Source organism: Heterocephalus glaber, unplaced genomic scaffold (genome assembly GCF_053883595.1).
Source record: "Heterocephalus glaber isolate CG9 unplaced genomic scaffold, H.glaber_assembly_v1.0 deba00000942, whole genome shotgun sequence".
NCBI classification, from domain to species: Eukaryota; Metazoa; Chordata; class Mammalia; order Rodentia; family Bathyergidae; genus Heterocephalus; species Heterocephalus glaber.
This window is the reverse complement of record NW_028258174.1, coordinates 3259865-3272740: the sequence shown is the minus strand read 5'-3', so window position 1 is coordinate 3272740 and position 12876 is coordinate 3259865. Positions and strand designations below refer to the sequence as shown.

Sequence of the window (12876 nt, the reverse complement as noted above, 5' to 3'; positions counted from 1 at the left end):
AGGTGAAGTGGGGAGTACAAGCGTGGCTGGTTTTTCCTTAAGTCTGTACATGTTTCCAACTGCTATTCCTTGCTTCCCGCCGTTACCATATGTTCACAGATTTTAAAGTCACAGTAAATGCCAGGGTGAGCAGCTGTGGAATAATTCACACCTTTGTCCATTTCCAGCACTCCCATAGATCACAGAGCTTAAATAATGACTCACCTCTGCCCCTGGCCCCTTCACTGTAAGGGTCAAGCGGAATGGCCCATGGCACTCCTGTGGGAAACCTGTAGAATCGCAAACTGACTGCTGGGCTTGGGGTACTTGTGACAGTTTTAATCCCTAAAGCCTGCTTTTCCAGAACTCTTCTTTTTTTTTTTCCAGTACCAGGGATTGAACTCAGGACCTTGCACTTGCCAGGCAGACGTGGCACCACTGAGCTACATCCCTGGCCGTTAAGGCTTGCTTTTCCAATGGTTAGATTTTCAAAACATTTCTTCCCCCAATGCTATCTTTTAGTCACGCAAATCTTCACGGGTACACAGGACACAGACTGATCCTTCTCGTCTTCAGTGTTTCATTTCCAACACAAGAGGCAGATAACTGGGAGGAAGTATGTGTAGCAACTTCATGGGTTTGAGCTCAGGCTTTGCTACTGACTTGCTGTGTGACCTTGGGCATGTTATTTAACCCATGTGTGCCTCAGTATTCTCTGGTAAAAGGAAGCTAATAACATAGTATGCCTCGTGTCTCATAATGTGGGGATTAAATGGATCGACACAAGAAAACTGATGGGAACTGTGCTAGTTATTGTCATTAAATAACTAGCATGTATTCTTTACCTCTTTGGCTTTGTAAGGGTTGATCCTCAAGGGTTAAATCCTGCAGGGGTGTGTTGGGCCAGTTAAGTTCTGGCAAGGGACAGGCTTGGTGTTCTGCATATCCCCTCTACTTGTCTACCTGTCCTTGTCCTCACTAGAATCTTCCACAGCACAGGGCACAGGTCTCCTGCTCCCAGTTACATCCTGGCCACCTGTACCTCATAGCTGGGGAGGGTGGATGAGGGGATGAAGGAAGGTGCACAGCTGAGCGGAATCAAGGCAGTGTCTTCAACTCAGAGTTCTCTTTTCACTTCCTTGCCAGGCTGTCAGAGTTGCTCCCTCAGCCCATCGCAGTCCATCCAAGGCATCTGATTATTTGTACATCACTGGAAGAGCAGCTTGCTCTCAGGGAAAGACACGAACAGGCCAGGCCTGTTTGGACCCCAGACTGCTCTCGGGAAAGCTGCTCAGGACTTGAGGAGCTGCCAGCTGCACAGGGGAAGCTGGAGCCTCACCAGATAGAGGTTGACTCAAAAGGGACAAAGTTGCTTCCAACACCTGCTAACCCTCTCACAGCTCTGAAGGTGGGAGGAGAATGGGCAATTGCAGGCCACAGCAATGAAGGAAAGAGGGGGGCAGGTTCAGCAATCCCCCAAGCCCATCCTTTCAGGGGTGATCACGGCAGGCCTCACTAGGCCATCCCAGGTGGAGCCACAGGTACAGGGCTGGCCCAAAGGGCAGCAGGACAGAAAATAAGAGGGATCCAGAAATGCAGATCCAGAACCATCAGGTTTTGGGTTAAGTCTGCTTGAAAGAACACCTATGACTTGCAGCCCCATTCATTGGTGAGAAATGCAGCAGCACCCCAGCATGCCAGGAAGCTTCAGGGCCCTCTGTGCCTACTTTTGCTCACTTTGCTCAGCTGCTCTGCCCAGCCACAGCCCCCATCCATGTAAGGGAACTCACGGAAGACTGCCAGATGGTACTCTAGAAGGAGACCCTCCAATCCCATCCTTCCCCTCCCATTGGCTGTTGTGATCCCACCATTAGGAAGACTGTAGAACACACTTCTCCTGGTACCTGCCTGGGACACAGCCCCAGGACTAGATAAGGAATGGCTGAGTTTGTCCTAGTGACCCCTGCCCGGCCTCGTGACTCACTGGTCTAAGAGGCCACACCCAACTGAATGAGGACTCAAAACTGGGCTTTTGCTTTGAACGGAGGGGCAGCCATGCTGGCCCCTGTGATTTAGGACAGCAAAAACCAGTCTGGAGAGGGGAGGAAGACAGGAAGAAATGAAAACAGACGGATAAGCAGAAAGTGGCTCCAGGAGTGAGCTTCTGAAATCCTGGCTCTCTGGATCTCCTTTCTGAATTCAGCCTCACGTCCTGCCACAGTTTCTGAGAGTATCCAATCCCCTTCCAACTCAGCATCCCCTTTTTGCTCACTTGATTGGGTTTCTATTCCTGTGTGCAAAAGCACTCCCTGTGAGGCAGTGATTCACAGTTTCCCGAATGTTTCTTTCCCGTGTTATCTTGTTTGGATTCTGCTTCTCAAGCTACTACAGGGAGAGGGTAAGGGAAGTATCAGCTCAATTTATGGCCAAGGACGCTCAAGCCATCACACAAGGTCTCCAGGCAGAGAGGCAGGTCTTTCTCCCTCTCCCCCTTTCTTCTTTTCTCCTCTCCCATCCCCCAAAGGACAGAGAGAGAGAGAGAAAGTCCACTGTTCCCCCAAAGGAGAGAAAAATCCACCTCCCCTCCAGCCCTGGCTCTTTGCAGGCACACAAATCCCCACTGCACTGCATTACACCCCTGTACTGGACCAACAGAGACCAGGGCTTGAGAGCAAGAGATTACTTGACGGTATGCGAATTCCTGCCTGCTTCCAGAGAACATGCTGCTTCTGGAACACTCCTTAGGTGCTAAACTCCCCGCCCAAAAGGAAGCTGCTGGGAGCTTCAGTCTGAGATCCCACCTTTGCCACTGGGTTCGGTGATGTCACCAGGATCCCCCAACTATGCTAACCCAGGTGCAAGCACTTGCAGGGTTCCTCCAGCAATTTCTTCCCAGCTAAGTGTTGAGCTTTGAACATTTCTTTTCTTCCTCTCTTCATCATCGGTTTGGCTTGTCTCCTTTTACTTCTTATTCATCCTTACTGGTGTGAGAATAGAACCTTCTGGAAATGCAGTCTGATTGGATTCCCATGCGAGCTCTGTATTTGATGCTCTTCCCGCTGCTGGTGGGGTAGGTGTTGGATTCTTATTTCTGTGTTTGTGGAGGGAAAGGGGGTTGCCTCCTGTCCTAGAAATCCATTCAGAGAGGAAGGAAGGGAAGAAGGACAAGCGTTTCAGAATGGAAAGCCTGGTGTGCAAGTGGAGCCCTGGGCTGCCTGTGCAGGACTGATGTAGCACTTGCCAGGAAGACTCTCATTAGCCCTGCCTCCTCTGCTACCAAGTGCCAGCCTTTGGGGTGTCACTGCTGTCACTCAGCATAAGTATGGACAATCTGTAGCCCAGCCTCCTTGTGAAGATCTTTTGTGTAATCAAATGCACTAGCCTGGTATTCCTCCAAACTGGGGGCAATACCTCCAAGCTGTAAATGCCTTTTCTCTGATCCTGAGTGAGCACATGTTGTTGCTAGGTGCCTAGTTTTCTGCCTTTCAAATAATAAGTGACTAACTGGGTATATTTCACAACACATCTGTAAGTATGTAGTTATTCTTATACTTTGATGCCCTTTAAAATATTACCTGCCAACACTTGGACTATGTGCCAGTATGCAAATTAGACATAATAAAGAAAGAGAGAAGTTCTTTGCTCTTGAAAAACCATATTTATAAGGTTAATGAGATTTATGTATTACATCAGGGAACTGAGGTTAGAATGTAAGACTTTATAAATATAATATTTGGCAATAATAAAGATTCTCTGGTGTTTTTCCTGCACAAGATCAAAACTTTTCATCTTTGTTAAGGTTTAATTAGATGAAAAACAAAATTTCCACAAAACCAAAATACATAGACTCCAACTTCAGGAATAAGGCAGGCATTCTGAGTTGAATGTTTGTGATTAGCAGTGCCAAGAACAGGAGCTGGGTCTTTAAAAATACATTTAAAAATCCAGTTAAATTGACCATTTCCATGAGTTACCCATTGAGTTACCCTTTTTTGGATAAAAGGGAAAATATCAGGAAAATTCAACCTAATAAAAGAAAACTGACAAAAAATAAAACTTACACACACAAATGTGTACATAAAACCATCATCTAATCATCATCTAATCTACAAATAAACAAAGAGATTTCTGAATCCAGCTTGGTCACTTAATGGTGTATGATCTAGCAGATATTCTGGCGACAAGGAACCATCTCCATCTTACAGTAAGAGTCTGTTTAGTATTAAAATACGAGCATAATTAAGTTTGTACTTGCTAAAGAATTAGATATCCACAAAATATACTTAACACTAAAATAATTCTGATGGTTAAATTATCAGAGATGACTTAACAGCACTTTAGGATCTTGAGCACTTAAGACCATAGCTACAAACATGAAGCAACACCTGTCTTTGTAGTCATGCACTAGGGAAGAATAGCTGTGAGCCGGTTGATGGGATGTTGGCTTCTTCCAACTGAGATGTCCTGAAAGGCTTGAAGGAACCAGAAATTGGTGGAATCCCCAGCTCACCTTAAAGAGGGAAGAGTTCATGTCAGTGTTGCCCTTTATGGGGTGCATCGTGGCATGGTCCCTTGGCACAGGATAAATATTTGTTAAATAATATTATGAATGAGAGAATGACAGGAAGTTAACTAGGAATTTTCCCATGTCTTGAGAATTTTTCTGATGCACAAAACTGACATGTGTGACAAGAGATGCAGCTCACCATCCTTGAAGGACTTGTCGAGAGCCATCCAAAACAACAGATAGACAGACACACATGTAGATACAGTTTGGGGGGTGTTGTAAGGAATTTCTAGTAAAAAGTTTTATGCACTTGTTTTTCTTTTCCTCTCATTGAGGGAATGCACTGGCTGCCTCCCTCACAGTGGGAACAAGTCAAGGTGGTTTCCTGATATCACTCAGAGTGGGAGCATTGGCCAGGAGCCGAACCCAAAGCAGATGCTTGCTGAATGGCAGTGTCTCCATGGCTGCTCTGGCTGCCACTATACAAGAAGCTCTTGGGCAAGGCTTGTACTTCTGAACTTGCTAGAACAAGATGTGTCTTCCCATGGGCTATGTGAGCTCAGAGGATGGTAACTAAGCTTGGGTCTTCTTGATGGGAGTACAGCCAGGGTGAGGAGAACCTGGCATTCGATGGCCATGTGCGATGTGCTATTGGCACTGGAGAGTCCACCTTCGGAGAAGGCTCTCTTTCTAAGGCCAGGAACTGCAGGGCACAGGACATGGACCCACTTAAGTGCCTTGCAAAAGACAGGCCCAGGGGGCCGACCCAGAATGGGGGGGCTCGGGGCCTGGGTCCGCGGTAGTGGCTGATGGTCAGCTGCAGCAGCATAGGTAGAGGCGGAGGCTGTGAGCTTCTTCGGGCAGCGGGCAGGTTCGAGGGTCTGGCAGGTGGGATCTGACGCGTGCTGCTTCCCCTTCCCAAACTCACAGCGCGGACGGTCCCATCCTCGCCATGAGGCCGCAGCAGGCGCCTGTGTCCGGGAAAGTGTTCATCCAGAGAGAATACAGCAGTGGCACACGCTACCAGTTCCAGACCAAGTTCCGCGCGGAGCTGGAGAACCGGATTGATAGGCAGCAGTTTGAAGAAACTGTGCGAACTCTAAATAACCTTTGGGCTGAGGCAGAGAAGCTCGGGGGCCAATCCTATCTTGAAGGCTGTTTGGCTTGTTTAACAGCATACACCATGTTCTTATGCATGGAAAACCATTATGAGAAGGTTCTGAAGAAAGTCTCCAAATATATTCAAGAACAGAATGAGAAGATATATGCTCCCCAAGGCCTCCTCTTAACAGACCCCATCGAGAGAGGACTTCGAGTTATTGAAATTACCATTTATGAAGACAGAGGCATGAGCAGTGGAAGATAAACCATCAATTTAAAGATCCCATCTCCCACTGGGACCCTCATCTGACCACTGACTGATCACAGAGTGTCCCTACCTCCTCTCCAGAGCATCATTCCTTTGTATCTGCTGCCAGAGCCATGGTGCCATTTACTCCAAGGACTAACTTTCTAAAATTCCATGCCTGAAGTGACCTCTAGTCACTCAGCACCCACTTTGTGTCTCCAAATTGTATAGGACTCTGTAATCTTTTGATTAGTTTCTGAGAAAACACAATGAAGCATTTCATTTTTTAAATTCAAAGCCATTTAGTAAAATATGCAGTTGGTCAGCCAATGCAGTTTTGTTTCTTACCTGTACCAGTACCAGCTTATTCCCCAGGCCAGTTCCCTGGGTGGCTTTTGACTTCAATAAGTCCTGTTTTAGGCAGTGTTTAGTCTTACTCCCCTAAATTGATAAAAGGCTTTGTTCCAGGTGGGGGTATGTATATCTGTGGTTTTGCTAGTACAGCTCCCAGATTTCAAAGAACTACACATTTTGCTATGATTCAAATCCTAAGATTGATTCAAACCAAAGCTCATTGAAGAAAATAATGTATAATGTGATTTGTCTCATTATAGCAACTATTCCTAATTAAAGCAGTATTTAATGCAGTTTTCAGTTAATTTCTTTGGAGACTTTTATATTATTGCAATACTTTGAATGTTGGGAAGATGTGGTCTGTGTTGCTTATTCATTACACAAATAAGTAAGCACAATAAAGTGGATGCTAAACCATCAAACACGTAAATGTCTTTGCTGTGTCCCTGAGTGTGTAATAAGCAAGCATATTACATATTGTAACTATAGTTTTGTTATAACTTATGAGAGAGAAATTTGATAGGAATGATACTGTATATTGCTAATTTTTAACCCTACTTGCAAACGTGATTCATAGACTCCTCATATACAGTATTCAGTGCACAGAAATCTTATGATTGGTTAAGTGAAGTGACTTCCAAGTTAAACCCCCAAGTCTGAGTCTATATTTCTAGCTCCTCTTTTGTCTGTATGATCTTAGTATTGGGTTTCTGATGCCCTTCATTCTTTGGGGGGGTTAAGAGCACTGCATATGAGAAAGTTAAGAAATACATTAGGAAAGAATGATGCAGTTAAAAGTTTTATTTTCAGAGCTATTGTAGGCGCTGATACTAGATTTAGTTTCTTTTCTGCATCTGGTGGTTATTCAGTAAATCTCATAGGTCTGTGTAATATTTTAATTGTATAAAACTCCTTTATTACTTTATAGCCTGTAATAGCATGTCTGTCTGCCTTTTAAACCTGTTGCAATAACTTTGCTGAAATATTAACACATTAGTAAAACTTTACTTAAACAACAACAACAAAAAAGACAGGCCCAGGATCCCAGCATTTGTATTCAGAGAAGACCAATGTCTAGGTTACAGCAGCCACACTAAGGAAAATTATATTTTTACTTCTTTTCATTCTTTCCCCCACACTGCCATACCTTGGGAGCCAGAGCAGCTAGTGAAAGGCAAGAGACAAAGCAGTAATGCCAGACAGACTGTGCAATCTTTTTGATTGTGAGTCAGGCCTGAGATGAGCAGAAAGGGAAATAGTTTGAAATTTTATGGGAAGCATTTTAAATGTATATTGGACTGAGCTTTTCTGCTACTCTAACAGCTCATTAATACATGAAAGGGGCTGGACAGTCTTGGGACTGCTTGGGTATTGACCAGATTAAAAAGATCTGGCAGAGCAGGTTGAAAGGGAATGATGGGAGAAAACGAAAGAAAGATGCAACAGCTGCAATTTCCTGGTTATACTTCATCAAGTCCTGCTCTTTTGATTAATTCTATTCTATTTGACAAAGAAAGGAAAGGATGAATGAATGAATTTCCATATAATTTGCCACTGTGGGACCTACCTGTTCCATGTCCCTTGCCCACCGTACATATGATAAGAGTCCAGTTGATGTTCCCCCCTTAGCTGCAGCCAGAGGATAGGACGTGGCCCCGCCATCAGCTTGGAGGTGCATCTGGGAAGTCACCATGTTGGTGAGTCAGGGAAGGTCAACCTTAGGCCATTGTGTGCTTCAGGTTGATCATTCACCACTACTTTATCACAATTGCTGAGTGAGAAATGATTTCCAGGGGTCACGTTAGCAAAGTATATAGTTGTGACATCATCCTATCATCAGTACAGGGATGAGAAGGCCTCCACGTTGGGACAGAACAACCCCTCACGGTAAGTCTAAGAATGCTGCAAAAAGTGGGAGATCCCCACCCAGAGCCCCCCATGGCTCCATGCATAGTGGGTGACCAACCCTGGCTGGGAAGAGTGAATGTTCACATTTTACCCATTTCTCCCTAGATACGCATACCACACTCTTGTAGAGGCCTTGGTGAACATAAGTTGGAAAGATCCCTTCTAACCCCAGTCTTTAGGGCAGGGCTCGTGGTTGGCTCCATGGTCTTGTCCCTGTTTTCCTTTTGTAACCTGACTGTATTGTCCTAGAATGAATGATCACTTGTCTCTCTCTCTTCTTCTAGGTCAGGAGTTTTATTTTATTCATGATTCTATCTTAAGTGCCGGGCACAGAATAGACCCTCAATACATTCTGACCAAGTGAATGAACTGGATTTGTTCTGATGGATCTCCCTGAGAGAGATTGTACCTTAGATGTTGGATGTCCCCAAAGACCTGTGTTTTAAAGACTTGGTGATATTGGAAGGTAGTGGGGCCTCGTGAGAGGTCCTGAGGTCATTGGAGGTATGCCCATGAGGGGGACTGTGGGACTCAGTCTCTTCATCCCTCTCCTTTGTATCGCAGCCATGAGGTGAGTGGCTTTGCTCCACTAAGCTCTCCCTGACATTGCCATCAGGCATGCCCACAAGAGCCCAAAGTACTGGGTCTGCCCCACCAAGCTGTGGGCCAATATAACCCTTTTCTCTTTATATACTAATTATCTCAGGTATTTTGTGACAGTAGCAGAAAGCTGACTTCCCACACCCATTTTTAGACGTAGTAGCTGACACACAGAAAAGTGAGGTAACTTCAGCCAGGGTCCTGTGGTGAAGCAGGTGGAGAGACTGAGACCAAAACAGGTAGATGGACCTCAAAAATAACTATGAAGCTAGTCCAGGGATTTAGCTCAGTGGTTCCACCAACTGCCTCGAAAGCGCAAGGTCCTGAGTTTGATCCCTGGTACCAAAAATAAATAAATTAATTAATTAATTAATAACTATGAAGCCAAATGTCTCAGTCAGTATGGGCCAGAAGCAAACTGACTAGAGGCCAGGGCCCCTGTGCAGAGCACAGGAGTCAGTGCAGATCCTGGACAGTCATAATGTCATCACCTCTGACTCATGGATGGCATTTTGCTGGTTACCAAAGGGTTTTATAGACATTAACTTGCTTATTCTTTACAGCAACCCCCAAAGAGGCAAGGCAGTCATTATTATGCACTTTTTAAAGAGTAAAGTATGTGTCTGTAGATGTACATCTGATCATGTGCTCCCAAATCTGTGAACTTCCCACTAAACCTGGTCAGTCACAGCTAACCAAAGAAAGCACATGGAGCATCTTCAAAATCCAGGAAGATGTTCCTTTGAGCCATGGACCAGTGTTTCGAGGAGAAATGGCTTCTCATTTTCATACGTCTTCTGGAGGTTCCTTCGGTGAAGCTTGTTCTCAAGCTGGCAAAAATGCCACTCTGATTCCCAGGAGACATGTTGACTCAGTTCCACCTCCTGGGCCCCCAGCTGTGTCCCAGATGTTTGGAGAGTCCAGCACGACTTTGGGCCTCCATACCACATGCTGTACTTGGCCAGGTCAGATTGCTACATAAAGAAGTGGCTCTGGGTTGAGAGGTTACTGCACTGACACCATCATTTCCACTCCCAAATGTCAGACAAGAATGAGGCCAACAGCATTCTTCCTTGGTGTCTCAAATGCACACACTTTTGTTTTGGCTGCCAACATCCAATATTTTCATTCTTTTTGGAGGAATGTCTTCACCTAGAGATAAAAGAGCTCCTAAAGTCTGGCATATTCTGGGGTCTAACTGACAAAGCTGGGACTAGAAGATGGAACAGCTTTCCAGGTTTTGTTCAGGTTGTATAAAGAGATGTCAAAAACTGTCTTTTTATGTTCACCTGGCTTCATCTTTCAATCTCAATGTCAGCCTGATGCTGAAAGTAACAAATGGCGTACTGTACTATGTTGCCCAGTTACTTTCTACAAGGAAATTCAGGAGGAGGGCCTGAATTTCCTTTTTTCAGTTTTTAATGACAAAGCATTTTGGGTTTTTTTGGTTTTTTGGTACCAGGGATTGAACTCGGGACCTTGGCGCTTGCGAGGCAGGCACAGGCACCACTGAGCTAAATCCCCAGCCCAACAAAGCATATTTAAACAGGTTAAACTTGGCAAAATAAATAAATAAGTAAATATAAGCTCAGAGGCTTCAATTTACCAAAATTCATTTTAAAAGCTGGAGGAGACATGAAAGGCAAAAATTCTGCTCAAATAGTTTCCAAGGAAAATTCCTGTAACCTTGAAGAATAATAAAGGCTCATGGATATATTTGGAATTTCTGAATGGCAGGACTGTTTCCTAAGAGCATTTTTTAACATCTCAAGTGAAAAATGAGAACAAGGCCTAAATTGTTTGGTAAAGAGCAAAGAACCCTTTGGATTAAGAAAAAAAGGCGCCTGGAAGTCAAAAATGCTGTAAGGGGCTGGAGTTTTACAAGAAATATGAACAATGGTAGCTTTGGCAGAAATCTTTGCACTCCGTGCCTCATGTAAAGAATGTACATCACAATCACCTCTGTTAATATCTTTAAGTCCATTTCATGCCACCTTGAATCTTCTGAATTTTCCTTTTGCTTTTAGCACAGAATGCTAGGGTCTAGGGCTCTGATCAGTGGGACCTCCCAGGCACATGGGGCCAATCAAACCCTCCTGTTTGCAAGGGACTCTGGGCCATCACCCCCCAATCCTCTTCAGACACACAGTGGGAGATGGGCTGAGCAAGGAGGTTGGTACACCATAGGAGAGCTGAACCACGGTAAGGACTTGAGTTGATTCAGGATGGGAATGGAAGCATCTTTGGGAACACAGGAATAATGTTCTCAGGGCCTGTGGGTGGACTTAGAGGCCCCCCAAATCCTCTGAAACTGTCCCCCATTCCTCCATTCATGCATGCTATGTGGGAGTGAACATGAGGAAACATCCACTGCTCTCTCGAGGTTCTTAGAAGCTGGTATTGCGCAGAGTTTTGGGAGCCAGGCTGGAAAAGGTCCCCATGACCACCCTCTTGCCCAGCTGTGTCCCATACACAGGGTACCAAAGACACCTGGGAAGCTTCCTCCCCTGAACTCAAATCAGCCATTAAAGCAGAAACCCATGGGGTTCCAGAGGCCAGGGCCCTATGCAGGCTTCTCTGGGATTAACTCCTGTTATTAGGTTTCCAAATTACCCAACAGTGTTTATTTATACTATATTTTAAGGTCAAATGAATGAAGGGAGAATTGCTGAATGGCTTTCCCAACATGGTTCAGATTTTAAATTTTTTTCCCCTTTGCCAACGTCATCTCAATTGTTTAACAAAGCAGCAAACTCTGCCAGGGATTTCCACTCCTCTGGTGACTCCAAAGGACACTCCAGGCTCTCATGTCAGTCTCCTGCCTTCCTGAGCTCTGTCAACAGCCTCTGGTCCACCAAGGTGGGCCTCTTCTACCATTCATGTAGCAGTACTAAATGTAGCCCCTCCCCTTTCTAAGACCCCTTTTCTAGGGCTGGGCTGCAAACTCCCAGTCCCTAGTTCTAGAGAACCATAGTAGCATTCAGGGCTGCCCAGGCTAAGCTCAGGCTTCACCTGAGAGTCTTTTTGCTGCTGTTGTTGTTAACAATCACTACCCATTGCTGCAACAGTAACAGTTTGCTAATGAGAAGCCCTTTGCTTGCAGAGCTGTGAGCTTCTTACTGTCATCCCCAGGGCTGTAGGGAATGAGAAAGAGGTGTCACAGAACCCTCATGAGGGCAGGTGAATCCTATTCAAAGCCCCTTCAAAGACTCTAGAAAGCCAGTCTCACCAGAGTACAGCTTCTGCTGCAGTTTGGCTAACTTCAAAAGTATAGAGGCTGGACAGCTGTAACATGCTCAGAAGTGAATATACACGTATCTTGGGCTTTAAAGCATGCAAACTTAACCAATAAGTGTCTCTGATTATGTACCAAGCACCAGGCTAGAGTTAGGCTCAATAACATGTGTGTGCACACACACACCTTGGTCTGTGCTTTCTGCAGGCACTGGGTGTCATTTCCATGTTGCCCTCTCCCTCACCTGACTGTAAGACCTTGGGAGCTGCAGGTGCCCCCCCACCCACCCACACACACCTTCACAGTGCTGGGCTGAGTCTCACACACAGGTGTCAGTAACTCTACTGATACACTGAAGAGAATTTGCTCATTCAAACATTTGTTGAACTCTGGTTATGTTCCAAACACTGTATCAAGCCCCTGAAGGGAACTTGGATAAGTAAGTCCAGGCTCTGAACCCCAGAAGGCAATATAATCATGGTGGTCATGAAGAGCAGCTAACATTTTGATAATATGACCAAAACAAAGGAGGAAATAAACAAGTGAAAGGGCAACAGAATGGGTCTGATGGATAATTTGCTTTGATTGGCAGTGCACAGCTATTCGTATTACCTGGGACTAAGGATAAGAACTTACTCTACTAACTTCCTCCACTGCCAGCAAAGCCACCGGGCAGAGAGAACTGGCGCTGTTGCCACTGGCAGAAGCACATGTACCTGGACACAAGCCCTTTGCCACCCAGCTCTATGGCTCTGGCAACCAACACTCACCCCCCATGGTTTTGCTCAGAAACACAGAACAGTCACACCTCTCCAGTGTCCTAGAGACAGGAACACCAGGAAGAGTGAGAAGGAGGTCAATTTGTAGGAAAACTTCAGACATAGATTACATGTTTTCAGAATATATCCAATATTAAACATGCACACAGTCCACCCAACCATCTAC

At 45.3% G+C, this 12876-nt stretch overlaps 1 protein-coding gene across 1 annotated transcript; it reads left to right on the top strand.

Annotated features, from left to right (window-relative positions):
- The first annotated feature begins 5423 nt into the window (after nt 1–5423).
- On the top strand, nt 5424–6215 carry LOC101698136 (golgin subfamily A member 7). Its single transcript, XM_004855420.3, has one exon. The coding sequence runs from the start codon at nt 5439–5441 to the stop codon at nt 5850–5852; it is 414 nt and encodes a 137-aa protein (XP_004855477.1). The 5' UTR covers nt 5424–5438; the 3' UTR covers nt 5853–6215.
- Nucleotides 6216–12876: the final 6661 nt, after the last annotated feature.

Bases quoted from the DNA above. Each gene is read 5' to 3' on its own strand.
- LOC101698136 (XM_004855420.3), top strand. From the start codon at position 5,439: ATGAGGCCGCAGCAGGCGCCTGTGTCCGGGAAAGTGTTCATCCAGAGA.